Source organism: Tauraco erythrolophus, chromosome 6 (genome assembly GCF_009769465.1).
Source record: "Tauraco erythrolophus isolate bTauEry1 chromosome 6, bTauEry1.pri, whole genome shotgun sequence".
Taxonomy (NCBI): Eukaryota; Metazoa; Chordata; class Aves; order Musophagiformes; family Musophagidae; genus Tauraco; species Tauraco erythrolophus.
Genome location: NC_141470.1, coordinates 31,320,918 through 31,348,352, shown reverse-complemented (window position 1 = coordinate 31,348,352; position 27,435 = coordinate 31,320,918). Strand labels below are relative to the sequence as shown.

Genomic DNA, 27,435 nt, shown 5'->3' with positions numbered 1-27,435 from the left:
CCGTAATGCCTCGCCTCGGTCGCGGCAGGTGCCGGAAACACGAGCGCGGCGGTCTATTGCCGGGGAAGCCAGCGGCTCCCGAGAGCGGCTCAGTCCCTGGCCAAGCACCCGGGGGCGGCGACAGCCCCGGCCCGGCCGAGCAGCGGCTCCGCCCCTGCGCCTCTCCCGCCGGTCTACGGCAGCCGCGTTCCCCCGCGGGGAGCGGAAGAGGCGCGGCCAGCGCGGCGGTGGCCTCCGAGCGGCGGGATGGTGGCGGCGCAGCGTTCCGGGGGGCGGCGGCGGCCTGAGGCCGTCTTGCTGCGGCTGCTGGCGGTGCTGCTGCTGGCGGGCGCGGTCAGCGCCGGGCAGCGTTCCAGATGGCGGCTCTCAGTGCTCACGGTGAGCGTGGGGAGGGCGGCCGGGGCGCCCCGCAGCCGACGGGCCAGCTGGCTGTGGCGGCGGTCGGAGCCTGCGTGTGCGTGGCGGCGGTGGGAGGCCGCTGCTGCTCCCCTTGACGGTGGGGAGCGCCGCGGGGGTCCGCGGGAGGGCTGCGGCCTGTCTCGTCCGCTGTTCCGCGGTCCGGCTGGGGCGTCCTCGCTCGGCCGGCGCTGTGTGGGGCCTGGCCGCACCCGGGGCTGGTGCGAGGGCGCCGGGTCGCGTCCTGCCTCGCTGCCGGGGTCTCTGCCAGGCTTGAGCCCCTTTTGGCGGGTCGGCGGTGGCCAGAGGGGAGGGAAGGCTTCTGCGGGAAGCAGTCTCGATGGGCGGCGGAGGGAGCGTGGCCCGTGTGAGGTCTGTGGGGAAGGAGGCCGCCGCCTCCCCGGCTGGGGCCTGGCCTCGGTGGGGCCTGCGAGCCCCCCGAGCGGCTGGGCTGGTGGCCCCCGCCGTGGGGCTGCGCTGGGGCCTGGCGTCGGGAAAGACGGACCGCTGAAACGCTGGACGGAGAGAGACGTGGGCCTCTGGGAAGGTGAAGGGCTTTCCAGCGCTTCCGTGGCACCCTGCGTGTTTGAAGTTGTGTGGGGAAAAGCTCTTTTGCCTCAGATTAAACCTGCCTTTACCGGGCTGTGGGAGGGAGTAATGTGCATGTTCTGTGAGGCTCTTGAGCTTCAGGAGCAAAACTAAAGGATCACAGTGAACACTTCTCTTGATTCTCAGAACAATTTTTTGTTGTTGTTGTTAGATAGTCCAGACCTCCTTGTCAGCAAGAAAATGCTAATCGTTTCAACAAATGGCGGTGAAATTGATTCAGTTTTGCAGAACAAAAAGCGCCAAGCCTCTCAGGCCATCTTTAAGACTAGGTTGAAGGGGTGGTGAAGCATGACTGGAAAATCCAGTAAGGCTGGCTCCTCATTTGGCATTCACTTTCATTGCTGTATTGACTTAAAATTGCGAGTGGAAGATGATGTTTACTTAAGCTCGGTGACATTAAGCCTCCTAATACCTTTTCCTTTTTTGTGCCTTTGCAGGGAAAGAAGTTTAACTTTGGGAAGATTCTCTTCAGCAACACCACCATTTTCTTGAGATGTAAGTGGATACAAGGCGTTAACCTGCTCTCTGCAGTTCGACACCCCTCCTACTTTAACATTTGGGACTCAAACCACTGTGAACTGTACTGCTTGCAGTGACAGCTAATCTAGCACTGGATGAAAGTTGTAACTCTGACATGTTTGTGTGTGTTAACAGCCTTGAAGCTTCCCAGTTGCGATCTGTTTAGGCTGTAGCAGAAATGAATGATTCTGTTCGGACACTCTGTGGAGAGGGCAAGATGGGCAATGGGAGCACCGCTTCATTTCAGATAGTGGGTAATCAAGCATGGGATGTGCAGAGCCTTACTGTGAGATGTGCTTTCCCTGTTTAACATATGCGAAACTTTTCCAGCTGAGAGATCTGGTGCCGAATGAGACAGGGGCTATTTGTATTGCAGGGTGACTGATGCCAGTGTGCAGCAGGCAGTGCTTGTTGAGGCCGTATTCCTTTTTAGCTGGGTTCTTCTGGGAGTGGTAAGGGAATGTTGTTGCACACTACGGCAGAGCTCTCAAGAATTGTTTTCTCATCCTGATCGCAGTGTGTGTGCGCTACAGAGCAAACATGTATGCAGCCTTTCCTGTTTGTTCTTTTGTTTTATTGCTGTTTGCCGATCTGGCCAGGACTACGGGTTATGTAGGTCACTGCTCAAGGGAAAGTTTTTGTAAAGTACACTCTTATCTGTGGATATGAGGACAGCATTCAGATGGCAACTAGGTGATGCAGGTGACTTACGGAAGTGACTAGCTGATACAGAAAGGCTTGAAGTCTTTTTCATGTGCTTTGAGCACTCAAGTGGTTGTTTTCACCAGTTCTTACCATGGTAGGGTAGGGAAGTTGTTTGGGGTCCAGCTGCTAATTGAGTAGTTATACAGTTACAGGGCCTGTGAATTCCTTTCTGCGCTTGTGTCAAACGAGGAAATAAAAGTCACTTTAGAGACAATTAGTGGGATCTGTGCCTTAGTCACTTCAAGACTCAGTTCCTGCAGTGATTTGGCTCTTTTTTTTTAGCTGAGAAATTAAGGTATCATGAGGATTAGCTGATGCTTCTTGATGAAATTGCTGTGCTCTATTGTGTTTAGTACTTGTTGATATTCAGGTTTAATTTCAGATACCTGCCCTTCTTGGGACGGTGTTTCAAAGGGGTTTGTTAAAGTGCCTCCATTAATCCTACATGAATCTGAAATAGGAGGCTAGTATTAAAGTGGTTATTAGTGAAGGTCCATCATGTCAAGGTTAAGGCTTTCCCACTTGTCAAGTGTAGCTCACTCAAATGCTGAGTTTTGCAGCTTGGAGCAAGACAATTGCCAAGTGTGCAGCTGCAGGATCAAAATGTAGAAATCTGATGCTTAGGGAAAAGGAGGACGGGTTTGAAAAGGCATTTTGAGCTTTGATAGATGTTAGGCTTTTTTGTGTAAAGTGTAACAGAAGTAGTGTACTCGTACTAATGTGGCATCTAAGATGTGGGTCCCCACAGTGAAGTGTATGGTACGTCTAATCATGAGGTGTACAGCTGAAATAACCAAGAGAAGAAAGGAGCTAAGGCACAGAAAAAAAGAAAATTTGTTTGTTACGGGGCAGGTTTGTGGCAGATGTGGCAGTAAGGATTTGATCTCCTGGCTTCTGATGTGGACTTGAACTACACTGTGCTGTCAGCCTTTAAACAGGCATTAAGCCTTAAAATTCTTCCATGAAGACATGTGTTTTACATATCAATATGTTTAAAAGATTTACATGAGTTTATATAATGAATCACTGAAAGAGGAAGGAACAAAGGCTAGGAACTTAATTTCAGTTTCTCAGCCCTAGATGATACTTAAACTGCATCTGATACTGGGAAGCTTCAACTTTACATACTGTTTCTTTTCTGCCCGTGTCTGTAAAACTGGTCTCTGTTCTTTTGTTTGCTGTCTGTCGCCTCTTCCTTTGGCTCTCTGGTGTTTGTGTGGACAATACGACCCTTTTTGCCAGACATTGCTCATGGGTTTCTGATGTTTTTGATGAGCACCTGCGTCTCCTGCTCCACCTCCTCTTCTTTGTTTCCTCTTCTTGATTTTTTTTTTTTTTTTTTTTGGTGTGTGATGTATTGATGTCTGATACTTCTGCTTCTGACTGGGAAGACCACCACTAGTGTTTAGTATTGTCGATAATGAATTTTTATTTTATTTTTATCTACTACTTTCCTTAAGTGCTATTCTAGAAGGCATCTGGTTTCCTGTCTAGGTTCATGGTAGAAATTCTGCTCTCTGTAAATGAGTGCAAAGACTGCATTTTAGTTGAATGTTGGCCGGTTTTGTTTGAAGCCAAGGAACTAAGATTTCCATGTTGCTGAATTCAGTAAATGTCATGAATGATGCCTTTTCTGTCTCTCAGAGTACTTTCTTTTCAAGGTTTCTGTAGTCTTGATGTTTGCGAGTAGTGATGGATTGTTCTAGTCATGGCCTGTTTTACCTTTAGTTGGTGTTACTGCTGAACATAGAGCTTCAATAATCTTATATATTTTTAATATGTAAAAAGGTATTTAAAAGGTGTTTTTTGAATCCTTGCTCTTTTTGGTAGCACTTCTTAAAGAGGTTCCTCATTTGATCAATTTTATCAGAAGAGCCTTTGTCGCCTAAGAATTTGCTGTCTACCCATGTCACTGCAGTGCTTGTGTTGCCTCTTAGTTTTTGCTGTGCTCTCTGCAACATGTAGGGCTACATGGAGAACGTGTGCCTTGTTTTCATGCTTACCAGAAGGCGTCATAAGGAAACTCTTTTCAGTGATTGCATTCCATTTTTTTTTTCTTTAATCTTTGGTATTAGAGACTCAGTTGTTGAGTTTTTAGCTCTACATATACTTGCTTTAGTGGTCATGTGGTTTAAAGTGGGATTAGTCAGTTAAGACTCCATGGCAGGGTCTTTTTTCTAATTACATTTTTTACCTGCAGTGATCAAAATGGAAACATTCATTAAAAGCTCTGTACATGTAACAAATTTGTGGGTGTCTACTCTGAGACGCATGTTGCCTGTGAAGGTGTGGGGACTTCTTGGCCACTAGAAACATGCTGTCAGCTCGAAAGAGTTTTGCTGTCTGTTGACTGGCAAAACCCAAACATAATCATCTAAATGGCTCTTCCAAGACTCTGAATAATCACTGCTCATTTTGTTTAGGCATGAAGCTTACTTTCTTGATGTCAAATTCTCTTCATCAGGCTTTAGTTTCAGAATGAGATTTGAAACACAAAAATCACACAATATTTCCTGAGTGGGAGAGAGGGGACATCTTGCGTTTCACTTTTCATGCATGTTGGAAAGTTGTCCTCTTGCCGTTTCAGGTAGCATTGCAGCTTTGACAGATGAAGCTAATGTGTAGATGACTTTTTTGTCTTTTGGGAGTGGAGGGGTGGCTATTGACTTGCAAAATCTTACGTTTTTATTTATTTTCTTGGTGATGGTATTGGTATATTTAAATTATCTGTGCAAATTGCCCTCAGTATTAACCTATTCTTAGTGTTTTCTACCTGCTCAGTCCCCCACATGTACTGGAAATCCTTTTGTGTATTGTAATCACTGGGAGTCACTGCTGTTCTCTTGTTTGGTATTTGCAGTTACTGAAATATCTCTGATTTTCTTGAGAACAAAAAGTTTCCAAATGATCTTTAGCTCTTTTAATAGAGTTGTGTAACGTTAAAATGGAATTCTGTTTTCCACATGCTTCCTTATTTCACTGAACTGTAATGGATTACTTGAAGAAAGTTTTTTTCTATTGTTTTGTTTACAGTTTCACATTTAAAATAAATACAATTCTGGTAGTTTGGCAAAGAATAGGAGGAAAAGCATGGCGGGTAGAAGGTGTCTTATGTGTTCTTTTCTGTTTTTTTTTTTTTCCCCAGTTGAAGGGGATGAAAAAGCTTGTGATCCCTCCCAAAATTACAATGTTACTTGGTACTTAAGATATTCTGACTGCTACAATGAAGTCTTCAACTTTGGGGTAAGAATTGTGTGGAAAAATGTGAGTTAAGATTTTTAGGAATAAACAGATCTGGGGTGAGGGGATTGGAGATGTCTTACTTGCATCCTTATTGGTCTTTGGGCCTAAAAGATGCACACCTCCATTGGAAGATAACAAATTTCTGGATCATTGTGAGTGGAGTGGAAAGGAATTGATCCACATCTTGCTGGAATTACTGACTTTTCTGGGTTTTGGGTAAGGTGGAAGTGTTTGTCAGAATTCTAAAGCCAGAAGCTTAAATAATGCATCAACTCTAAACTGAAGTGTATGAATTTATTGTAGATAAAAATATTATTTTCAACCGTACTTAATGACAGCAAATAGAAAAAAATGAGTATTTTCATGTTTAGTCTAAATTCTGTTCTTTATGGATGCACATTGCAAGTACTAGCGATTGATACAAAACGTTTAGTGTTTCTGTCAAATGTAGTAGAACACAACTGTGGTTTATACTGTGTATCACCCTTTCCATGTTTAGTTAAAATATTAATTACGATAGTTGTAAATAACCTAACACAGTACTGAGGTATTTACTGTAATATTTAATGTATTATTACATTATATATTTACATATATTTTATATTTAAACAATATATAAATAAAAAAATCAATATAATCTTTAATATAATAATATATAGTTTATGTAGGTTGAAGTTTATGCTGGCTGCTGCAGCTCCGGTGCAGTAATACTGGGATTTCCTTTTTTAAAATTTTTAATTGGGTATTAAATCTGACTCAAAGCCTATATGGTCTTGATGGCCTTTATCCTATTAAATTCTGTTCAAGAACGTATGCAGAGGGAAGTTACGGTGCTCTCCAGCAGAGAGCAGCTGCCTACTGAGATAAATGGTTTGATATATTGGATGCTAACCTAAGTTCTGTTCTGTGTTTGGCAGGATGAACAGGCAGAGTATTATTTTGGGGCTACATCTGAAGAGCATCCGGGTTGGTCAGGATACTATGCCACAGCTTCTCTCATCTTTCGAAACTGCTCTGAGCTCTTCAAGCCTCAGGTATGGGTGGAAACTCAATTTACTCTGTTCTCTCACACAATATACAGAGAAGGTGGTAGTTCCTGTTAGATGCGTTAGCATCCTATGTAAGTATCACTGTAGGTTGGGAGGTACTTGGTTTTGTCTGTTTGACAACCAAACTGCAATGATGTTTTCTTACGATTTCTTAATTTTGCTTTACTTCTGGCTTGCTATTCAACATCTGGCCCATCATGGGGGGAAAAAAAGGAAACATTATAAAGTTCAGTGCTGCTTCTTGTTTGTGGTCTGTGTTCTGAATTTGTTTCACTTACAGAAGGCTACTGCTAGTTGAGTAGAAGTGTAAATCTCTGGCAGCAGAGAGAAGCTCCCACTAAATTTGGATCGATAAAGGACTGGCACTTTTTGCTCAGATAATGTTCGTTTATAATAACGGAAATGAAAGCGTGTTGAGAAATGGGTTACTGAAGCATTGATAGCAGGTTAAAAATGAAAAATAAGTAGTGCTAAAACGTGTTTGAAACTAACCAAATGGAAGAGAGAAGATGATGCAAAACAGCATAGGGAAGTAATGTGCAAACATAGGCTCTACACCAGCTGTGTATCACCAGGTGAAGCGGTGCAATCATTCTAATGACAATATCACTATAACGTGTTGTCTTTCTTTAATGGTGTGCTTAAGAATTCAAGGTAAATTGTGCAGTCCTGCATCTTTGTTCAACCATTTCTGATTTGGACAAAGGGTTGTGGATAGAGAATACTGGGAAATGTCTCATAACCATTGAACTTACTGTTGTAGGGTTTTTTTGTTTGCTGTTTATTTTTCTAAGAAAAAAGACATGCCTAAAGGTGACTTGGAAAGGGTTTTTAGTAATCTGTTTGCATGTCTCTAATTCATTTGATATGTGAGGATGGCTTGAAAGTTTTTTTTAAAATCATCAGAATGCTGCCTGCTTTTAATATTTAATAACATGAGAAATGTCACTTCTACTTTTACTTGGTTTTATAGAAGAGATGTAGCTGTGTAATGTTAAGATGCAACTCGGGCATCTTAACTGAATGTTTGAGTTGGTGAAACTGGGGTTTTAAAAGTCTCCAAGTGACTTTTCCTCTAATTCCTTTGAAAAGTACTGGAATTTTAATGAAAGATATTCCTCTTAGACATTAATTTCTGAAGTTTCACAGAAATTTCTCCTTCTGATTGTTCTGCTTTTTGTTGTGGTATAGCAGTTTCACTAGATTTCAAGTCACCATAGTTTGGGAGAGTTGGCAAAATCTGCATCTCTATTAGGCACCCACTCATCTACGGACTTTTTTTGCATAGGCTAAGGCAGAAATCTCCAAATCCTGGTTCTTTCTGTGTAGACTTCATCTACCAATGGAGATAGCCAACAGATTCATATTTGGAAAATTAACTTCACTGCTGTCATGTCTGTGGGTCCAGTTCTAAAAATAGACACTTGTTGTGTGAGGCGGGGAAAAGCAACTCTCAAATAACAAAACTCTATGTCGTAGTTTTTGGACTGAGGGTCAAGACAAGAACTGAGAGGGAGCACCCACCAACCATGGTCCCGGGCAAAACATGACTCAGGCTTTCTTCGTAAAACAAAACAATTTATTAACAGTCACTTAACAGGAGACAAGGGAACGAAACCGGTTACTTGAGAGGAGAAAAAAGAGAAAACAAGGCCAGATCTTAAAACAACAACCTCCCACCCCCTATTTTCTTTCCTTCCTGGCTCTACCTCCCCCCCCCCGGCGGCATAGGGGGACAGGGAATGGGGGAGTGCAGGTCAGTTCATCCATGCTGTTAACTGCCGCGCCTTTCTTAAAGGAGGAGGAGTCTTTACACCATTTTTCCCTTGCTTCGGTGGATCCCCTACTCACGAAGAAAAAGTCCCCAAACTTTTTCCAGTATGAGTCCTGCCCGCAGGATTGCAATCCTCCCCATGGATCGCACCAGTTTGGGCTTTACCAGTCTCGGCCTCTTAGGGAGCTGCTGCCACTCGCGTCGGCCGTCCCACGGATTCCAGATGCCTCCACGACCTCGTCGTGCATTCCAATGCCCCATTATTAACAGTACCTGGTCGCGCATCCCCTGCTCCACGACCTCTCCCGGGCTCAGGCATCTCCTTTCCGACGTGGGTTTCTCCACGGGCCACGAGTGGGCTTCTGCTCCGCCGAGTACACCCTGGCTGCAGGGGGGCCGCCTGCCATCTTCACACCGATTGCAAGGGAAACCTCAGCTCCAGCACACCTCCTCCTGCTCCATCTTGGCTGACCCGGTCGTTGTGGTTGTTTTCTCTTAGATATTAATCCTGTCTGGGGGAGCTCGGCCCGGCAGGCAGCCCGGGAGCGGGGCGCTTACCGAGTCCCCCATGCGGCTCCCCGGCGCCATCTTGAGCACATGGCACCGGCCCGGGCCCGGGCAGGCGCCCGGCCGGGAGCCGGGAGCGAGGGCCGCGCCCTCCTGCTCTCTCCTCGCTCCTGAGCAAAGAGCCCTTTCCCGCCGCTTTGTCCCAACTTAAATAGGGCAATTCGCAGAGGCGCCAATTTGGCTCAACCTCCCCCGGGGGGGGGGGGGATGGGACTCAGATCTGGTGGCACAGGGAGCAAATCCCCTCCCCTGCCACCAGAACACCCCCCCCATCAAACTATCACACTCTAAGTATTAAAGACTCCCTGCACAAAAGGACATTTGTTTGATTTAGAAAAATGAAAGCTCTCTAATACAGCTGTTCAGAGAATCCTTCCTTATGACCAATTTTACTGGAAGCTGTTCTGGTAATGCCATGCTAATGTAAAGTGCCTGTAAATGCTGTGCCTTTCTTATATCTTGCAGATTTTCTATAAAGAATTTGTTCATCCAGAGCCTCTTTCATCTGAGAAACAAGAGGTAATTTCTTTTTTTCCTTCTAATGAGTGAGTGTAGGCATGGAAGAGATAGTTTTGGCATATTGATTTATCCATTTTTCTGTTTTTAAGGGATTAAAAGATAAGAAGGAGAGTGGAGGAAATCACACAATGGTGACAGATAAAACTGTATGTATATTGAATTTAAACATGATTTGGAATCCAGCAGTCTTAATTTGTGGGTGTTTTTAATTTCTCTTTATAAGAAAATACTGGTAGCATTTACAAGGATGGTGTAATTCTGGTCTTTTGACACCTGGATTTTTTTAGCTTGAAACTAGGTAGCACTGTGAAAAAGCAGAGAAGAGTAACAAAAATGAAGTAACTGCTTCTATATGTGAAATATAAAACTCATACCATTCAAACTGATGGTATAAATTACAAAAGAAATGTCTTTTTTTATAGTAATTAAAATAATAATTGATATGATCTGTTTTAAGTGGTGACTAATACTTAGAAATTACATTTGATTTCACCTTTAACTAGTCCGTCTTTTAAAACATTGTACCTAAAAAGCTGAATGATTACTTCTGATTTTCAAGTCTATTAGTATTTTTATTATACATTATGTTCAAGCCTTAACCAGGAATGATTGTCGAAATAACTTCATAGAATCATAGAATCGTTAGGGCTGGAAGGGACCTTCAAAGGTCATCTAGTCCAACCCCCCTGCAAGGAACAGGGATATCTCCAACTAGATCAGGTTGCTCAGGGCCTCATCCAACCGGGCCTTGAACGTCTCCAGGGTTGGAGCATCCACCACCTCTCTGGGCAACCTGTTCCAGTGTTCTACAACTCTCATGGTAAAAAATTTTTTCCTAATATCCAACCTGAATCTACCTCCCTCTATTTTAAAACCATTACCCCTTGTCCTATCACAACTGGCCCTCCTGAACAGCCTCTCCCCATCTTTCTTGTAGGCCCCCTTGAGGTACTGGAAGACCGCTATAAGGTCACCCCGGAGCCTCCTCTTCTCCAGGCTGAACAGCCCCAACTCTTTCAGCCTGTCCTCATAGGAAAGGTGCTCCAGCCCTCTTATCATCTTCGTGGCCCTCCTCTGGACCCTCTCCAACTGGTCCATGTCCTTCTTATGTTGGGGACTCCAGAACTGGACGCAATACTCCAAGTGAGGTCTCACAAGGGCAGAGTAGAGGGGGAGAATCACCTCCCTCGACCTGCTGGCCACGCTCCTCTTGATGCAGCCCAGGACGCGGTTGGCCTTCTGGGCCGCAAGAGCACATTGCCGGCTCATATTGAGCTTCTCGTCCACCAGTACTCCCAAGTCCTTCTCCTCAGGGCTGCTCACGATCCATTCTTCACCCAGTCTGTATTTGTGCCTGGGATTGCCATGACCCAGATGTAGGACCTTGCACTTGGCCTGGTTAAACTTCATGAGGTTGGTACGGGCCCACCTCTCCAGCCTGTCGAGGTCCCTGTGGATGGCATCCCTCCCTTCCAACGTGTCGACGGCACCACACAGCTTGGTGTCATCGGCGAACTTGCTGAGGGTGCACTCCATGCCACTGTCCACGTCACCGACAAAGATGTTGAAGAGGGCCGGGCCCAACACGGACCCCTGAGGGACGCCACTCGTGACCGGTCTCCACATGGACATCGAGCCGTTGACCACTACTCTCTGAGTACGGCCATTGAGCCAATTCCTTATCCACCGAGTGGTCCATCCATCAAACCCATGCCTCTCTAGTTTAGAGAGAAGAATGTCGTGCGGGACAGTGTCAAAAGCTTTGCACAAGTCCAGGTAGATGACATCCGTTGGTCGACCCTTGTCCACCGATGTTGTCACCCCATCATAAAAGGCCACCAAGTTGGTCAGGCACGATCTGCCTTTGGTGAAGCCATGTTGGCTGTCACCCGATTCAATTCAAATTGAATGTCCTTGATGCCAACAAAGAAAATGTACTTAATTCCCTGTGTACTTACAGGGCCATTTACCTTAAAGCTAAAACATAAATAGCTGTATGTACAGTTGTGAAATAAGGAATCAATGAAGGAAGAGATGAAGATAGTTTAAAGGCAAAATTGATGTACAAAAAATTAATCCATTTTGGTTTAAGTTTACTGTGTTTTTAACTAAGTCTTTCAATTTCAGTCAATATCAGCATAAACTTTTTAAAAAAAAATTCTTTTGGCTTTAGGTCTTGTAGTCAGGAGGTTTCTTGAAAGAAATGCACTCTCTTAATACTGAAATTCTCTTGGAGGGGCTGTTACAAAGAAAAAGTGTTAGTTCTGCAGCGGTCATGTGAGTGGCATATGTGTAGATAGTCTTAGCTTTAACCGTAAAGCTCTTGGTAACTATTGCAGTTTCTGAGACAGCTAGAACTTCTGTTGTGGAATTAACAGTTTTGTATGCTGGAACTCAAAGATATCTCTGATTTGTTTTGTGGTGCAAATATTTATCTAGGCAAGCTTCCTCTGTTAGTTCATTGGCAGGGTTTGAGTCTTACAGGTATGAGAGCTGTTGCAGGGGCAGTAGTAGTTTCCACAGGAAATGACTACTATGGAAATTTTTTTACTTCTCGCTCCCTCTTCTATCTTACATTATAAAATTCGGCTTTCACCACGGAGTTGAGTTATGTGTAGCTGTGCTGTTCCCAGACAATTCATTTCAGGAGAAAAGAAGTATCTCTGTGACGATCCTAATGTTTCTAGACTGAAAACAAGGAATAGGATGCTTTGCTCAATTCTTTGTAGCTTTTGCAGTACTTTTGAGATGATTCTTGCAGTAAGCCGGTATTGAAGTTGCGAGTAAACCCTGATCACCTCCCAGGTCTTTGAGGATTCTTCTGGATTCAAACAACTAAATTTTAAGTATTATGTCTAATAAACAGATTTAAAATTTATGTATCAAATATTTATTAACAAGTTATTGGCTTGCGAAAGGATGAACTTGATTTTTACATGGAAGATATCACCTGTGCATGGCGAGTCTGTTTCTGTCTTTTTCATGTCTCCTTGACTATGCACTGTCTACATGTAGACATTTCGTTTCCAGGCAATGAATGCTGTTATGAAAACTTGGCGAGATGGGCCATATATATTTATTGTGCAAATTGGAATTACAGCTGTGAAGGATTCTACTACCAGAGCTAAACGAATGGAGAAAACAACACCTTCCTCATCTCAAAATAAGCCCTTTACAAGTAAGATAGCTGTTTTTAAGTAAGATGAAAATATAGTGCCATTTTTTATGTGTACCAGTCTGAGTGTATTCTAAGGTACTTTTTATATATATTCTGTGGTTCATTTTCATAAGATGCTATCTTTCACTTCACACAAAGAAGTTTGAAAATCCCCTTAGTTAACTTATGTGCGTTTCTGAACTTTCCTGTTACACATGAATCTCCATCACAAATAACTTCTAGTTTTAAGTACTGCCATGAGTGACTTGTTAATGGAGTGTGTAATTTTAATTGCATGCTTTTAGCTGAGTGGGTTATGAGTCTTAACTTTCTTTGATTAAAGTGCAAGTTACATTTAGAAGCTATGTGAAGATTTGGAATTTCTTTATGCTTGAGTAAAAATTAGTTAAGTATTTTATCCTGGTTTCTTCCTCTGGTATTTGTTCAATTTGGTTATTGAATTGTCTTTTGACAGTGACAGTAGAACTGAAGGGGCCATATGAGTATCTCTCACTTGCAGACTATCCTCTGATGATTGTAAGTAAAACAGCTTTTCTTTGGCTTGTAAAGTTGTCAGTTGATTTGAATCTCAATTAAATACTCTCCTTCCTTACTTTAGGAAACAAAGCTAGTGTCTCAGAAAAAAATAGTTTAGCAGAGGATGAGAGGGTGTTTTTTGGTTTGGTGGTTTGTGGTTTGTTTTTTATTTGTTGTGTTTCCCCCCACACACACCCCCTAAATAACAGGGTAGGGAAAACAGATTTCAGTAGTTTGCATGTGCCTGTGATGTGGTCCTTCTCTGGCTTGTTTGACTTGATGCCTATCAGTTTTTAGTTCCAGAAGTTAAAAGTATCATTAGCTCTGAGCAGTTCTACTGACACTGTTTTTCTCCTTAACTCATGTCTTAGAAAATTTGCTATTCTATGCTTTTGTTTACAGCTACCCTTTCATTTGTCACTGCTTTCTTTGTTCTTTTACAGCTTAATCTTCCTTCTTCCACCAGCTGTCTTACACTCCATGAGGAGGTCCTTAATACTGCCTAACAGCGAAAGCATAACTGAACTACAAAGAGCTAATCCCCTTTTTATTCAAAAGAGTTGTTGACCTGGTTGCTAGTTGCCTCTGTCCAGGAGGCTGAGAAAATAAAACAACTTAAATATTTATGTAGTATAGACAGACTTTAGCTGGGGATCAATAACAAGTAAGTTCTCTAGCCTGACTGTATTGGCAAGGGTGGCCTGTAAATAGGAGAGCCTGACAGAAGTAAAAAGCCTCCAGCAGCTCTGTTGACATGTAATTCCCTAGTGTGAATATTTCCATGTGGCAGGTCCAGGAAAAGGTGTCTGTGTAAATGTTTCTGTAATGTTTCTGAACGTGAACTAGCGTGTCTAGGTCCTTACCATTTGAACTGCATGGATTAGTCAGATGGGAAAATCTGTAAGGATCATTAAGCTGTTCTCTTAAGGAAGGTGTTTTCACTTTGTGAAAGCTTCAGTGGATTGTGCAGCTAACTTCAATGCTTGGTTTAAAAAAAAAAAAAATCTACCTTCTGCAAGAGGAGGAGGAGGCGGCTGCTTGATTATTGCCATTCAATACTTGGGCTAAGTACTTCCTGCTGTTCATTTAATGTCTTACTCTCTCCTTCTTATCCCTTTTCTTAATCTCAGTGTCCTTTTTGAAAACATAACTTGCCCTGGTATGGTGCTGTCGTTTAGAAAACTCAGCACTGAGTAGCATTGGCAAGCTTGTTGTTCACCGTAGGAAACAGGTACCCTGAAAGTTCTTCTGAAGCAAGTAACACTGGATAGAAAAAAAACAAACCAAAACAAAAACCACCAACCAACTGCAAAATGATATTTAAATGAATATCTGGGTTTCTTTTTCAATTCCAGATTTTTGGCTGACCTAAAGCTTGGTCAAAAACTGAGTTTACTGGAAAATAACTTTTGAGAGAAGTTATAAAATTATTTGAACAGAGGGATTATAACCATCAGTTGCTTATCTCTGTTCTGTGGAACAGTGTGTAAAGGTTGCTCTGCTAATTCACGGAGTGCTGTAAGTGTAGAATGAAGTTAGTGATAGAATAATAAGTGAGAAGGGACAGAGTAATACTTGATGATTTGCCTGAGCTCTTATCAAGTGCTACTAGCTTTCAAAAACTCAGATACCTTCCTTAAAAAAAATGCCTGTGAATAAATTGGCAGACTGCTCTTCAAGAGAGAAATTGCTCAGAAATTCGACTGTGATTCCCTTTGGCAATGGGAAATTAAACTGTCACTGTAGAAGAATCCATTGAAGACAAATGAAGCAATACTTGTTTCTGGTCACTTCTGTATATAAAAATTTCAAAAGTTGCTATACTTAGAGAAAATAGAGGTGTCTTACAGCTGTGGAATGGAAACAAGATGATGATTTTTCTGGGTCTGAGGTTCCTATTTTTTTGCTTCTTTTTGTGTAATAGTTTTTCATGGTGATGTGTATTGTGTACGTATTCTTCGGGGTCCTATGGCTTGCATGGTCAGCCTGTTACTGGCGGGATCTCCTGAGGATCCAGTTCTGGATTGGTGCTGTTATATTCCTGGGAATGCTCGAAAAAGCAGTTTTCTATGCAGAGTTCCAGAACATCCGCTACACAGGGGAATCTGGTAGGTAGCAATTGTAGCTTGCAGTTTAATTGATGGGGCATAGCACTAATGACTTATGCTAAATTGGGGTGACAGATAATTACTTGAGGATTGTTTCAAAACAAAGAACAGGGAACCAGAGTTTCTGCATTTTTTTATATGTTGTAAATATGATGATATGTGCTCTTCTAAAGTTGAAATGCTGTGACTTCTCTGACTCCGAGTGTAGTCTTTTAGGGATATAAAATGCTAGATTCTGGAGAATATTCACCGTAGTGCTGGCTTGAAGTTTAAAATAGGACTTCCTAAGTGTAGTTTTTAAGTCTTCTCTGACAACTGGTATTGGCCTTGGAAAGAGACTTTGAAACTCCTTGATCAACATGTCAGCATTTCAGGTGGCTTCTGATATTCAGCCCATAGCCTGATAATCAATCTTAAGTGATTCTCTCCATGTAAAACTTAAGGACTTTGGTTTTGAGTGTTTAGGACGGATGCATACAAATGAAACTGCAAGTAAAACTTCATTATGACTTTTTTTAATTGGCCACACCTATGGTACAGAAAGTTTTGTTGGCTGACTTGTTTGGAAGATTGTCCAGGTTGATCTTATGGATAAACATTTTATGGATCATTTACTCTTCACTTTCTATGGATGTAAAGTTTTTCAGTAGCTTTTTTTTATGCTAAGCGACTTATCTTTTCTGAATGCTTACTCTGGTTGTAGGTAATAAAAAGATTATATACTTTATAGCCTACTTCCTGAAAAAAAATTCTCTGCTCTCATACTACAATTGCATGCAGTAGATAATAAAGCAGAAATTACATTTTAATAATCTAGCTTCCTCCTCTTTGCTTTTGGTAGTTCAAGGAGCAGTGATACTGGCAGAACTGCTTTCTGCTGTGAAGCGCTCATTGGCTCGAACTCTGGTCATCATAGTCAGCCTGGGATATGGGATAGTCAAGTGAGTAAATCTATTACAGGTTTGTTGTGTTTTATTAAAAAGCTTTTCACTGCTGTTTTTTAATAACTTAGGGCAGTATTCATCTTGCATTTTGCTACTTAAAAGGTAGGTGCTTTAGTTAAGTGCTGTAAAGGTCTTTACTACTTCACTAGGCTACAGAGACATACAATTCGATATGGTGATTACACTTCTTCCCACCCCCTTCTATGTACCACTGTTGGGTAGGTTTCTGAGTCCCTGTTAAGATACTCCATTGACTGGAATGGAGATTTATTTGCCTTCCTTCTGGACAAGGAGGAGCTTCTAGAAATGGGGGAGGTCAAGAATCACTGATAGGGGAGAGGATCTGCTTTAGAAGGCTTCTGCTGCCAAGATTGCTGCTCATCTGTCTGTCCACTGCTTTATGCAATGGTAAGACAACATGCTGTGAGGTAGTGGAAGCTTCTAGCAAGAGCAGATGTGTGGGAATTAGTGAAGAAGAGGTGGGGTGAGAATTCTTGAAATGTTCATAAAAAGCTAAACAGGTTAACTAGGAAATAGCACTGTTACCAATCTTTTCTTTAGTCTCATTATACCATAAGACAAAATAAATAGTAAGCTTCGAGCGCCATAATAAAATTATTTTTGGATCTAGAAATGGCTTGTCACAAGGACCTTTTTCTCATGCTTCATGCCTTATGTTAGACTTAACTTGACATGACTTCACTTTTTCTCCCCACTTAATCTAAATTTCACTTTATTTTCCTACAGGCCTCGTCTTGGAGTTACTCTTCACAAAGTAGTTATGGCTGGAGCCCTTTATCTATTATTTTCCGGCATGGAAGGTGTTCTTAGAGTCACAGGGGTTAGTAATAAGTACTTGAATTTTCCCGTATGCCACAGATGCTACTGGCTTTATTTACTTAGATGCTAAGGGAGAATCCCAGGGCTATGCTGGAAGAAGGGAACAGAGATAATGAAGTGGTTAAACTCTGAGACTGTGGATATGGATTATTGATGTCTTCTCTATTTATCAGGATGTAATTCTGTGTATTTTGAAATAACTCTAATAGTTTTCTGATTAGTAAGGTTTCAGACATTATATTCTGCTTGGACTCTTGTGTCTAATACTTCAGATTAGGTAGGGCTAGTTGCAGACACAAATGTACAGCTTGAGTTACCTGGCCGTGAGTCTGAAAAAAAACCACAACACCACCACTCCAATTTTGGAGGCTGTACCTGGGGAAGTGCGTGTGAGTGGTGCTGCTACTTGCTTCATTAAGAAGTGCGTCTTAGGATGTAGATTTTGTTGGTTGTTTTTTTGTATTTTAGGATGAGCTATTTAACATGTCATGTATTTGGTACTTTTTCAGTTTTTCTATGACACTGTGGCTCTGATAGCAAACTTGGCCCTGTCCATGATTGATGCCTGTATTATTTTGTGGATATCCTTTCATAAACTGCAGAATGTTACAAGCTTATTATTTCTGGTTTATACCTAAAAGGAATAAAAGGTGATATGCTTGTTTCAGCTGGGACTTGGATAGTTCTTGATGTACACACAAAGGCAATTTTTGCCGCTTTCAGTGAAACTCATGGTTGCCAGTGGAGCATTCGGTTTGTCCATGGATAGTGTAAAAGATTTAATTACTACATTTCTAACAAGCTGATTGCTAGTTTTCTGTAATGGAAGTGGCCAGAGCACATTGTTGCAGCAATTGCCTCAGCAGAGGCTTCTCTTAATGGTTCTAGATTGACTTAATCTGGAAAACTACTTGCTGGTGGAGAACTGAGAACTGACAATTTGGTATTGTCAGTTCCTCTCTGTGCATTGGGCTAAACCCTTGGTTCTAACCCTCTGCTTCTGTAGCAAAACTCAGAAGCATTGTGGTGGAGTATTTGTGGTTTCTCAAAATAGCCTGACCCTCTTCACTTCTTCTGTACCTTGTTTCCTTTTCAGTTTGTTCTCATTGACTCTCTCTTTGTCTCCAGGCCCAGAATGATCTTGCCTCCTTGGCTTTTATTCCCCTGGCTTTCCTAGATACTGCCCTGTGCTGGTGGATATCCTTCACTATTTTACTTGGTGGGGTGTGTTTTCTTTCAAATTTGGTGGGGTTTTTGGGAGTCCTTTTGGCTGAAATTTTTTTTTAAATTGGCTTCAAGTATATGTTCTTTCTACTTCCAGTAAAGTTAATAGAACCTCTGTAATTGAGTTTTCAAGTAAGCTTCTGTTACAGCCAGTGGAAGGAAAACTAAGTGACTAGTAGATATCTGTATTAGAGTGGCTCTTGAACATAGACAAGTCGGTCTGTTATCAGTCTTTGACTGTTGAAGTATGAAATTAATTTGTTCTAGTTCAGCACTGTAACAGTACCATAGTAGTAGCATTTAGAGAACAGACTCAGTTTATGTTTTGGGGACAAGGTTTCTTAGCAACATCAAACCTAAAATTCCTTCCGTAAAATTTGAACTCATCTTGAAGTAGTTATGTGACAAAGTAGGACAGTGTTAACTTTTTGGTGTCTTGACATATTACGTCCAAACAACCATAATCTTCTGTGACTTTAGCAACTGCTTCCAAATGCCAAACTCAGACATGTGTAGCAAAATCCCTAGAAAGTGTTTTTAGTGAAAGTCAATCACAAAACTGTTTAAAATGTGAACAGCTTGCTGCCCAGCCATGACAACTCCAATTCTCTCCTACTATGATGTCTCTCCTAAGCACTTATTTTGCCACTATGGAAGTAAAATTGTAGGCAAAAGGGTGAAGACGTGTATGCACTGTCTAACTGGATTTTAACTCACTTCTAGTTCAGACTTGATTTTCCATTTTTCAGAAATACATTTGATACTTTTCTGGAGTGATGGGCCATAGTCCAAAATAGATGCTTCGATACCATCTTTGTGTGACAAGAGCTGTAGGTTTAGATGACTAAATAACGTGAAAGGGATGGATCCTGGATGAACTTTTCTTCTACTGAGTCTGGTCTGCCTTTTTAGAGGGCTAAGTGTATTGGTGGGAGAGCTGTTGATCATGTGATCTGTGTCCTCCTAAGTTTGTGACCAGCTGGTTCCTTGAGAGGCTCTCCTTGACTTGTCATACATATTCATCAGCTTAACTCAAACAATGAAACTGCTGAAACTTCGAAGGAATGTTGTGAAACTGTCTTTGTATCGGCACTTCACCAATACACTCATCTTGGCAGTAGCAGGTAAGCAGAAAATTATGTTCCTCAAGTAAGAGCACTTTCCATTTCCATATACAGCTTGATTTGATCACTAAAGCAGATTTTTGAGTTTGGTGACCTTTCTTTAAATCCAATCAAAGTACTTGGTATTTCTAACACTTGACCCATTTCTAATAGAGGGTCTATACCAAGTGTTAATGTTGATACCTCAGGGGCAGTGGATTATTAGTCCTGATGTTAATAAGATCAGTAGTTCTATGCAGCTCCTCTAATAGAGCACTATCATCCCTCCTAAAGCTGCTGAGGGCAAAAGATTATTATCCTATGCTGTTAACTTCACAGAGGTAGTTTTTGCCAAAATCACAGTGTCACTGTGTATTCAGGAAGAATACAGAATACAGATTCAGAACCCTCTGTATTCAGGAAGAATACAGATTCAGATTCTCTTTCCATTTGTAGTAGTGATGAACTGAACTTCAAGAATAAATCTATTGGTGCTTCCAGCTGCTCAGCTCCTCTATTTGGAAATGCCATCCATACAATGAGTAGAAAACTTCTATGCACTGTGGTTTTTTATTTAAACAAACATAAAGGTGCATTCCTTTTAATCAGCAGGTCTGATTAAATTCCTTGCAGCATCTAGTTCTTAGTCATCGTAGAACACCTTAGTGGAGCGAAGTCTCATCTTCCAAAACTGTTATGAGATCATAGTTTGAGCATTGGAACTCTTATGGGTCAAGAACTGAATGCTTAGGTTTTCAGGCAGATCAAATGGTTCATTTATTTCAAGGTAGGCTTTATTTGTCAATTGATAATGAAACCATGGTTTGGAGACTAGATGAAAAAAATGTTAGGGATGAGGAGTTTGGCCAAATATTTAATATTTGATTTATACATTGTGTCTCTGAAGAACCAAGAACAAAATATGCTGATCTGTGCCTAAACTACTGTGTAAGGTCAGTGCAATAAATGAATCTCTTGTTTTCTAAAACTAATAAATTGGATTCCAAGAATTCACTGTTTAGGTCCTTGCCCTTCATTTGGGAAACAGTCCTGTTAGTGTGTTTGGATTAGCATGTTTTGTACTAATAAGCAACTTGTTTGTTTTAATCTTGCAGCATCTATTGTATTTATCATCTGGACCACTATGAAGTTCAGGCTGGTGGACTGTCAGTCGGTGAGTTTATATTGAATGCTTTCCGCAATTGCTGCCTCTTGATAAGTTTTCGTTTGGTAGTGTAAGAGGTGAGATTGGACATTCTGGAACAGATTTTTCTGTGGATTATGTCTAGAGTAATACACCACATGCTAAAAATTCTCACTGTTGTGGGAAGACAACAGTCTCTTTCTTCACAACTCTTTCTATTTATGTTGCTGTTTTCCTTGACAGGATTGGCAGGAGCTATGGGTGGATGATGCCATCTGGCGTTTATTGTTTTCAATGATCCTTTTTGTCATCATGATTCTGTGGAGACCATCTGCTAACAACCAAAGGTTCAGCTTTTCTTAACACTTTTTAAAAATACTGGGTTTTTTTGGGAGTGCTTGTTTATCCAAAGAAGTACTGGTGGGTGATTTTTAGTTATATATACTGATCCATAAGGATACTAAGTAGTGTGTGTAGAGGCTTTAGGAAAAGTAAGTGTAGGAAGTCACATAGATAAAATTCACTCTGTTCCAGGTATATACAGAAATTCCAGTAATTTCTTCAAAAGAAATTACTCAAACTCTTGATTATGTAGTTGAGCATAGGTTTTAAAAACAATGAACTACTCAGAAAAATTAAATCATGTGAGTGTTGTGGTAATGAATCTCTCAAGTGGAAACAGATATTCTAAGATAGCTTTCATTCTCTCCCTCCTCAAGGTTTGCTTTCTCACCACTGTCTGAAGAGGAGGATGATGATGAGCAGAAAGAGCCAATGTTAAAGGAAAGCTTTGGTAAGAAAAACTTTTTTCCCCACCTAATTTCAGTGTTGAAGAGACACTTCCATGGAGGGAGGTCTCGTTCTCTGGCTAAAGGTTTATTACTGCTGTAAAAGCAGACTCAATGCCTCCTTGTTGCCATTGATTTATGTGGTTGTAGAGGAAACATTGGCTTTATGTTTAGTGTTTACATTGCCTGTTTAATTCTGGGGTTTTCAATGACACTGAACACATTACTACTGTTGTGGTTGCTTTGCTATGTCCACTGGACTTTGTTTTAATAAATGTGTTGAGTCATAGGTTCGGATCCAGCCATGATGATGGATATCTGAGGATCTCTTGGATATTGTTGCTAGGCAGTGATTTAGTTTGCAGTTCTCTTTTTTTAAAATCCAGTTTAAGGATTTTCATTTATTATCTGTTCACTGAACTCAGCAATATTCTTCATTTTCCATATTAGGGCCTAGTACAGGAATGTACAGCGTAAACATATGGATGAGTATGTTTACTCATTTGTGAAATTACCTATGAATGAAAGAGTCCTGCTTTATAACACTAGATTGCATCTTTCTCTCCACTCCCTCCCTTCCTACTGTAAAACTCTCTCTCTTCCCTGCCTCCCATCTCTCTGCTATGTCTATTGTCCTTGTAACACTATTGTTTATAAGTTGCGTAGAAGGCAGGGTGACATACCCACTGCTGCGATCTGCTGGTATATATCAGTGCTGTTTCACTTGTTTAGGAGCTGAGGAGGAGTGTGTAATCCCTTAGCTGCATTTGCCAAATCAGCTGTATCTGGCTGTCTACCAGGCTGGGAGATGGATGTTGCCTCTCAGCTCTTAAGTCAACCAAGTTGCTGGTCAGCAGTCAGTAGGTAATATAAATTTTGGGAGTTGCGTATGTCTCAGACTGGTTGAGGTTGGAAGGGACTTCTGGATGTCCTCCTGTCCAAACAACCGGCTCAAGCATGGTCATCTAGGACAGGTTGCCCAGGACCATGTCTAGATGGCTTTTAAATACAAGGATGGGGATTCCACAGCCACTCTAGACGACTGTGTCTGAGTTCTATGCTACTTATGTCTGGTTTAAAGAAAAGGACTAGAAATTGCTATTTCCTAGGGAAAATTGCAAAATTCGGGAAAAACTAGGTATTCCACCTGTCAAGAAAAATACAAGCCTTTCAAAGGGAAAGCATCATCTTAATAATTTATCATACTTTGTCTCTTTGGATTTGATGAAATATTCTGGATAAACACTCAACACTTTGACTTATAGTCCATGAACAATTATAGTTCAGTTGTCCCAATCTTTTTTTTCCTTATTTTGTCTTCAGAGGGAATGAAAATGAGAAGTACAAAGCAAGAACCAAATGGCAATGTAAAAGCAAATAAAGCTGTGAGTATGCCCTCTCTACCTCAAAGGATATAGATCCATCTCTCTTGTTCGGTTGTCTCCCAGTAGTAGGGAGTGCAATATGCAAAGTGTTGAGCCTATAAATGTAAGTGTGCTGGTTTGCTTCAGAGTGGGGAGTGAGTCAAAGTATTGTATGTTTACAGTACTTCTGAAAAGAAAGTACATACAAGTTTTTCGTCTAATTTCCTGTAAGTGCAATGGAAGCTTTAAATTCAGTCTGTTCTTTAGGAGACAGAACTGTAACTGAGACTGAGCCATATTTTACATAAATTAATTGCCTTTCTAATCTTGAGATTTGTGATTCATTACTCAAATGGGATGATGTGTATATTGTTTTGTAGCTACCTAAATAGTTTGAGTGGAACATTTGTAATATATCCACATTTTTTCCATGTGGCTTATAAGCAGAGGTAGTTTCACATTCAGCTAGGAGGTAGAAAATACGTCTAAGAATCTTTTCATGGATTTCATGCATAAATTTAAAAATGGCAAGAACCTGTAGGAATTCATTATCGTAGCAGTAATCTTTTCGTCATTGTTTTTCTCGAAGGCTGGTTGCAACTGTATACTACTTATCTGAGGATAACATCAAAATCAAGCATCAAGCTTTGCTGTTTTGGGGATGGAGGGGATCAGAAGGGGTCGCTTCTCCAACTTCAAAACAAGTGTGATTGTGTTGTGAATTAGAGAGTGCAGAAATGAGAAATCCTGACAATACAGTTTAACTTACCCTTGCAAAATCTAGCTTGTGCTTTTTATAACAATTTTTCATTTTTAACATCTTCTAAAGATAATGTTCTTTTGTGGGAGACTAAACTAGGTTATGTAAATAACCAAAGAGCCTTGAGGGCCTGCTTTTCCTAGTCGCCATTAGATTATTACATCATTGACAGTTAGTTATATGTGGGTTTTTGTGGTTTTCTTTTTTCTTGGAATATGTTTCCTCTAACACAGAAATCAAGTTGAAGGTGGGTTTTTTTGTGGGTGGGTGGGGGTTGTTTTCTTCTTTTTTTTTTTTTATCCTGAACTGACATTATAAACACATTGGGTTTTGTCAAGTAGGCTGAGAAGAAAAAGGCTTGCATGTGACAGCATTTTGGGAAAACTGACTTTTGTTTTCCATTTAATTTCTGTTCTTGCAGCAGGAGGATGACCTGAAGTGGGTAGAGGAGAATGTTCCTTCATCAGTGACAGATGTGTGAGTATTTTTATAGTCACAATAAAAGCAGGTTCCTTGGACACAGGAGCACCTATACATTAGAATGCCTTATAACTTGTATGCTGCGCTTACATGAGCAGATACTGAGTTCAGCCTGGAATTGGCTTCTGACTTCTTAGAATGCTTTCACTTGGCTTTATGCAATCTCTCAGACTTACAGTTTATGTCACTTGAACGTATACTGACCTAAGGAACATCGTTTCAGATTGTGAAATCACAGACGGATTTGTTTGCACTGCGCTTAAGTTAAAACTAAATAAATAAATCCACTTAAGTTAAAACTAACTAAATAAATCCACTTAAGTTAAAACTAAATAAATAAATCCAGAAAACAAAGAATAAACCAACTCTCTCTTTCTGTTCAGTGCTCTGAAAAGTCCTTGAGTATCTTGCCGAATGTAAACCACTGAATAATGTCATTCAGTTCTCAACTTTATTTGGAATGTCTCTTGAGTCATTTTTATGCTTCTGGCAATATAGTCAGCTATGTAGGCGGTCCATATCTATTCTACTTTTAATAACTTTTACGTCCTGAAAGTGTCAGTGTCTGTGTCTAAATTTTGCATAGCAAAACAGAAGTTCACTGATTAATTATGTTCACAAATCTGAACAGTAATTTTGGCAGAAGCTCTGGATTTAAGTACAGAGCACTACTTCTTTTGTGCATATTTCTCTAATTTCTGTCTGTTTATTTGAAAGATTTATCTTTATTATTTATTTATTATCTCCTGTGCCCTAAAAAGCTTAAGGTGAAACACCAAGGCTAAAAATTGTTGTCAATAATATGCTCTCAATAGGTGCTCTAATTCTCTTTAACTTTTTTTTTCCGTCCCCTGCAGTGCTCTTCCAGCTCTTCTGGATTCAGATGAGGTCAGTAAACAAATCTTCAGTTCAAATTAGTCTCTGACATGCCAGAGGAGTCATCAGTCAGCTGTTAAGGACTTGGCTTATTAGAACTGGACTCTCTGATCTTGCCAGTGCAGCAGTAAAATACTACGGGGGCGGGGGGGGGTGTGTGTGTGTGTGTGGTGTGGGTGGGTGGGGGAAGGATAACAGGGACAGCCATCATACAACTTAGAATACAAACATGTATTCTGTATGTGTATTCTAAAAGAAGTGGTGTATCTGCTCTATAAGTTGGACTCCTGACTTAAATGCATACGAGTGTGTTTCTTATCAATGCGCAAAGCATACCACCGTATTTCTGAATAATGTAAACCGATTGGGGGGCATGACAACATTGGGTCTTTTATTTTCCAGGAAAGAATGATTACACACTTTGAAAGGTCCAAAATGGAATGAAGGAGTAGCTTTTTGCTATTGGAAGTGGAGACGCCTCTTTTAAAGTTGCTTGGTGGAGCAAGTGCATCCTGCTGACTTGTTTCTTGATCTCAGCCTTGGAAGTTTGATGCTTTATTGTCACAAGAGCATCTTGCTGTGGAAGAAGTTCACAAGGACAATACAAACCTTTTGGAAATTTGAATTTACAAAGTTGCTGCAAGTTTGGATTTTTAAGCAATTTAAATGTGTACTATTCCAGCACCTTCTGTAACTTTTCAAATATTTAATCTGTGAAACTAAAATTCCTGATGTCTGCTTGAGGAGTTTATATTTCAGTGTTACAGTTGACACTTAGAGGTGAACTGCCTGTACCTTTTTTGGGGGGAGGGTGGGGACAGATAGAAATAATAAGAAGAAACAAAAGACCAGTTTTCTGGTAGGTAATGGCTTACTGCTGTTGTATGTCATGTGTCCAACATGAATGAGAGGTTTTTAGAGAGAAGCTCCTGTTAATGAAGAAAATTAAGATGAGAGAAAGGAAATATTTAGAAAAGTTACAGTGACATGAGTTTTTAACAAAATCAAGTGCAATTTTATTCATAACACTGTGTAAGAAAGATTTTTCTATTTTAAATGCCATTGACCTATAGGTAACAGCTGCACAAAGCTAACACTTGCTGTTGTGGCACATCTCATTGCCGGCAATGTGGTGGATGCCTGGAAAAATAATTTGCCCCTACCTTCCATGTGCTGCATGATTTAATTAAAACAAACAAACAGACAAAAAACAAAACAAAACAAAAAAAACTCCCAACAAAAACAAACATCACCAAACCCACTCCTGCAGTGCTCCTCCACAAGTGCTTGACTACTCATGTTAGGCAGATGTTAACTAGACATTTCAGCAGAACTCTTCTCGCACAGGTTAACATCTCCCACCAAGAAGTTGGCACTCGTCTACAAGAATATGGCGTTGCTTTCTAGAAGGTGCAAGTACTGCTTACCTTACTTGAAAGAGGCTTTGATGGGAGTACACAGTGCTGGGATAGCTCTGTTTTCCATGTCTATTTAGAATTGCCTTTCATATAAGTGATTTGATGATGGGCTTTCCTGTCCCAGTTGGTCGCTGTGGCCAAGAGGTACTCTGAGATCACTGTGTTTCAGTCAAAGCTACATATTTCTATTCTATGTAATTGCTTTTTGTTTCTCCTGTTCAAATGAAAAAGAGCTTTTGGACAGTGTTTTGTTTCTATTCTATGCTTGGCTGTAGAGGCTTCACTTGCAATAACTTACACATGGAAACCCATTGTGGACTGTGTGACAAAAGCCCTAATTTGGGTTCATAATCTTTACAACAGATAATTACCAGGCAAGCTGGAGCACAGCTGGACTTCTAGGGAGCTGACGAGGCTGCTGCTGGAATGGCACAGGGAGTCAGCTTTTCTGGTTCTTTACTCAGCTATGTCAGCGGAGGTGAACATGTGCCTGTACTTCATTCCACTGTAAGGTCTGGTAGCTTAGCTCTAGCTCATCTTTATCAGCAATTTATGCTGAAACATGGCACTTTACAGTAGAGTAGCTGAGGCACAAGTGCGTGGTATCTTCTGCGAGCTGTGCTGTGGGGGCAGCAAACCCTCCGTGGGTGGGCAGAGAAAAATTGTGGCTGTACCACCTCAGTCTGCCTCTGCAAAAGTTGCATCCCCTTCAGGCCACAGGTAGAATCTTTAATTAGAAAACACTTTGACTTCTATTTCCTATGCTTAATTGATACAGATGAAACAAACGTTACCTCCGTGTCCTTTTGGGGAGAGGAAGTTTTGTGAAATAAAGCTACATGAAACCAGCTATTTAATTTTTTGTTGTTTTTGTTTTGGTTTGTTGTTTGGGTTTTTTTTAAGTCCTATATGTTTGGGTGTTTTTTGAGACAAATAGGGGAAAAATGTTCTCTACTGGAAGCACAAAAGAAGTTTGTATGTACTATTTAATAAAAGTTAGGCCAAGAGTAGAAAGGTTTACATTGTGTCCTTCCACTTTCTTACTACCTCTTCTCTTACATGAGAGGGTTAACCTCTTCACAAAGCTCCCTTGCTTTTCTTTAACTCTTTATTGTTCGGTATTTACAATGCAGTGATTCCTGATTAGCTCTTTTTTTTTCTTGTTAAGCTTGAAAACAGTGGAAGTCTGTCATTTGAAAAGCTAGTAAGATAGGCCAAATAATAAATTTCTGAACAAAAGTGAAAGATCTAAACAGTTTCCCTAATCGCATTCATAGTTTAATAATTTAAAGACTAAAATAAATGTAATAG

The 27,435-nt window shown here is 40.9% G+C and overlaps 1 protein-coding gene across 2 annotated transcripts; it reads left to right on the top strand.

Annotated features, from left to right (window-relative positions):
• Positions 1 to 246: 246 nt before the first annotated feature.
• On the top strand, positions 247 to 26,820 carry TMEM87A (transmembrane protein 87A). 2 transcript variants are annotated; one of them, XM_086614201.1, is made up of 20 exons: positions 247 to 378; positions 1,443 to 1,500; positions 5,375 to 5,472; positions 6,390 to 6,506; positions 9,328 to 9,381; positions 9,471 to 9,527; positions 12,412 to 12,559; positions 13,014 to 13,075; positions 15,000 to 15,183; positions 16,025 to 16,124; positions 16,875 to 16,968; positions 17,477 to 17,548; positions 19,207 to 19,315; positions 20,410 to 20,468; positions 20,682 to 20,785; positions 21,158 to 21,231; positions 22,550 to 22,611; positions 23,772 to 23,827; positions 24,688 to 24,718; positions 25,109 to 26,820. In XM_086614201.1, the coding sequence occupies exons 1-20, from the start codon at positions 247 to 249 to the stop codon at positions 25,148 to 25,150; spliced, it is 1,713 nt and encodes a 570-aa protein (XP_086470327.1). In that variant the 3' UTR covers positions 25,151 to 26,820. The 2 variants fall into 2 exon arrangements, with proteins under 2 accessions (XP_086470327.1, XP_086470328.1); XM_086614202.1 differs by having other exon boundaries at positions 12,397 to 12,559.
• Positions 26,821 to 27,435: the final 615 nt, after the last annotated feature.

Bases quoted from the DNA above. Each gene is read 5' to 3' on its own strand.
- TMEM87A (XM_086614202.1), top strand. From the start codon at position 247: ATGGTGGCGGCGCAGCGTTCCGGGGGGCGGCGGCGGCCTGAGGCCGTC. The intron at 9,382-9,470 runs GTAATTTCTTTT...TCTGTTTTTAAG, and splicing joins TTTCATCTGAGAAACAAGAG to GGATTAAAAGATAAGAAGGA. The intron at 22,612-23,771 runs GTGAGTATGCCC...CTGTTCTTGCAG, and splicing joins ATGTAAAAGCAAATAAAGCT to CAGGAGGATGACCTGAAGTG.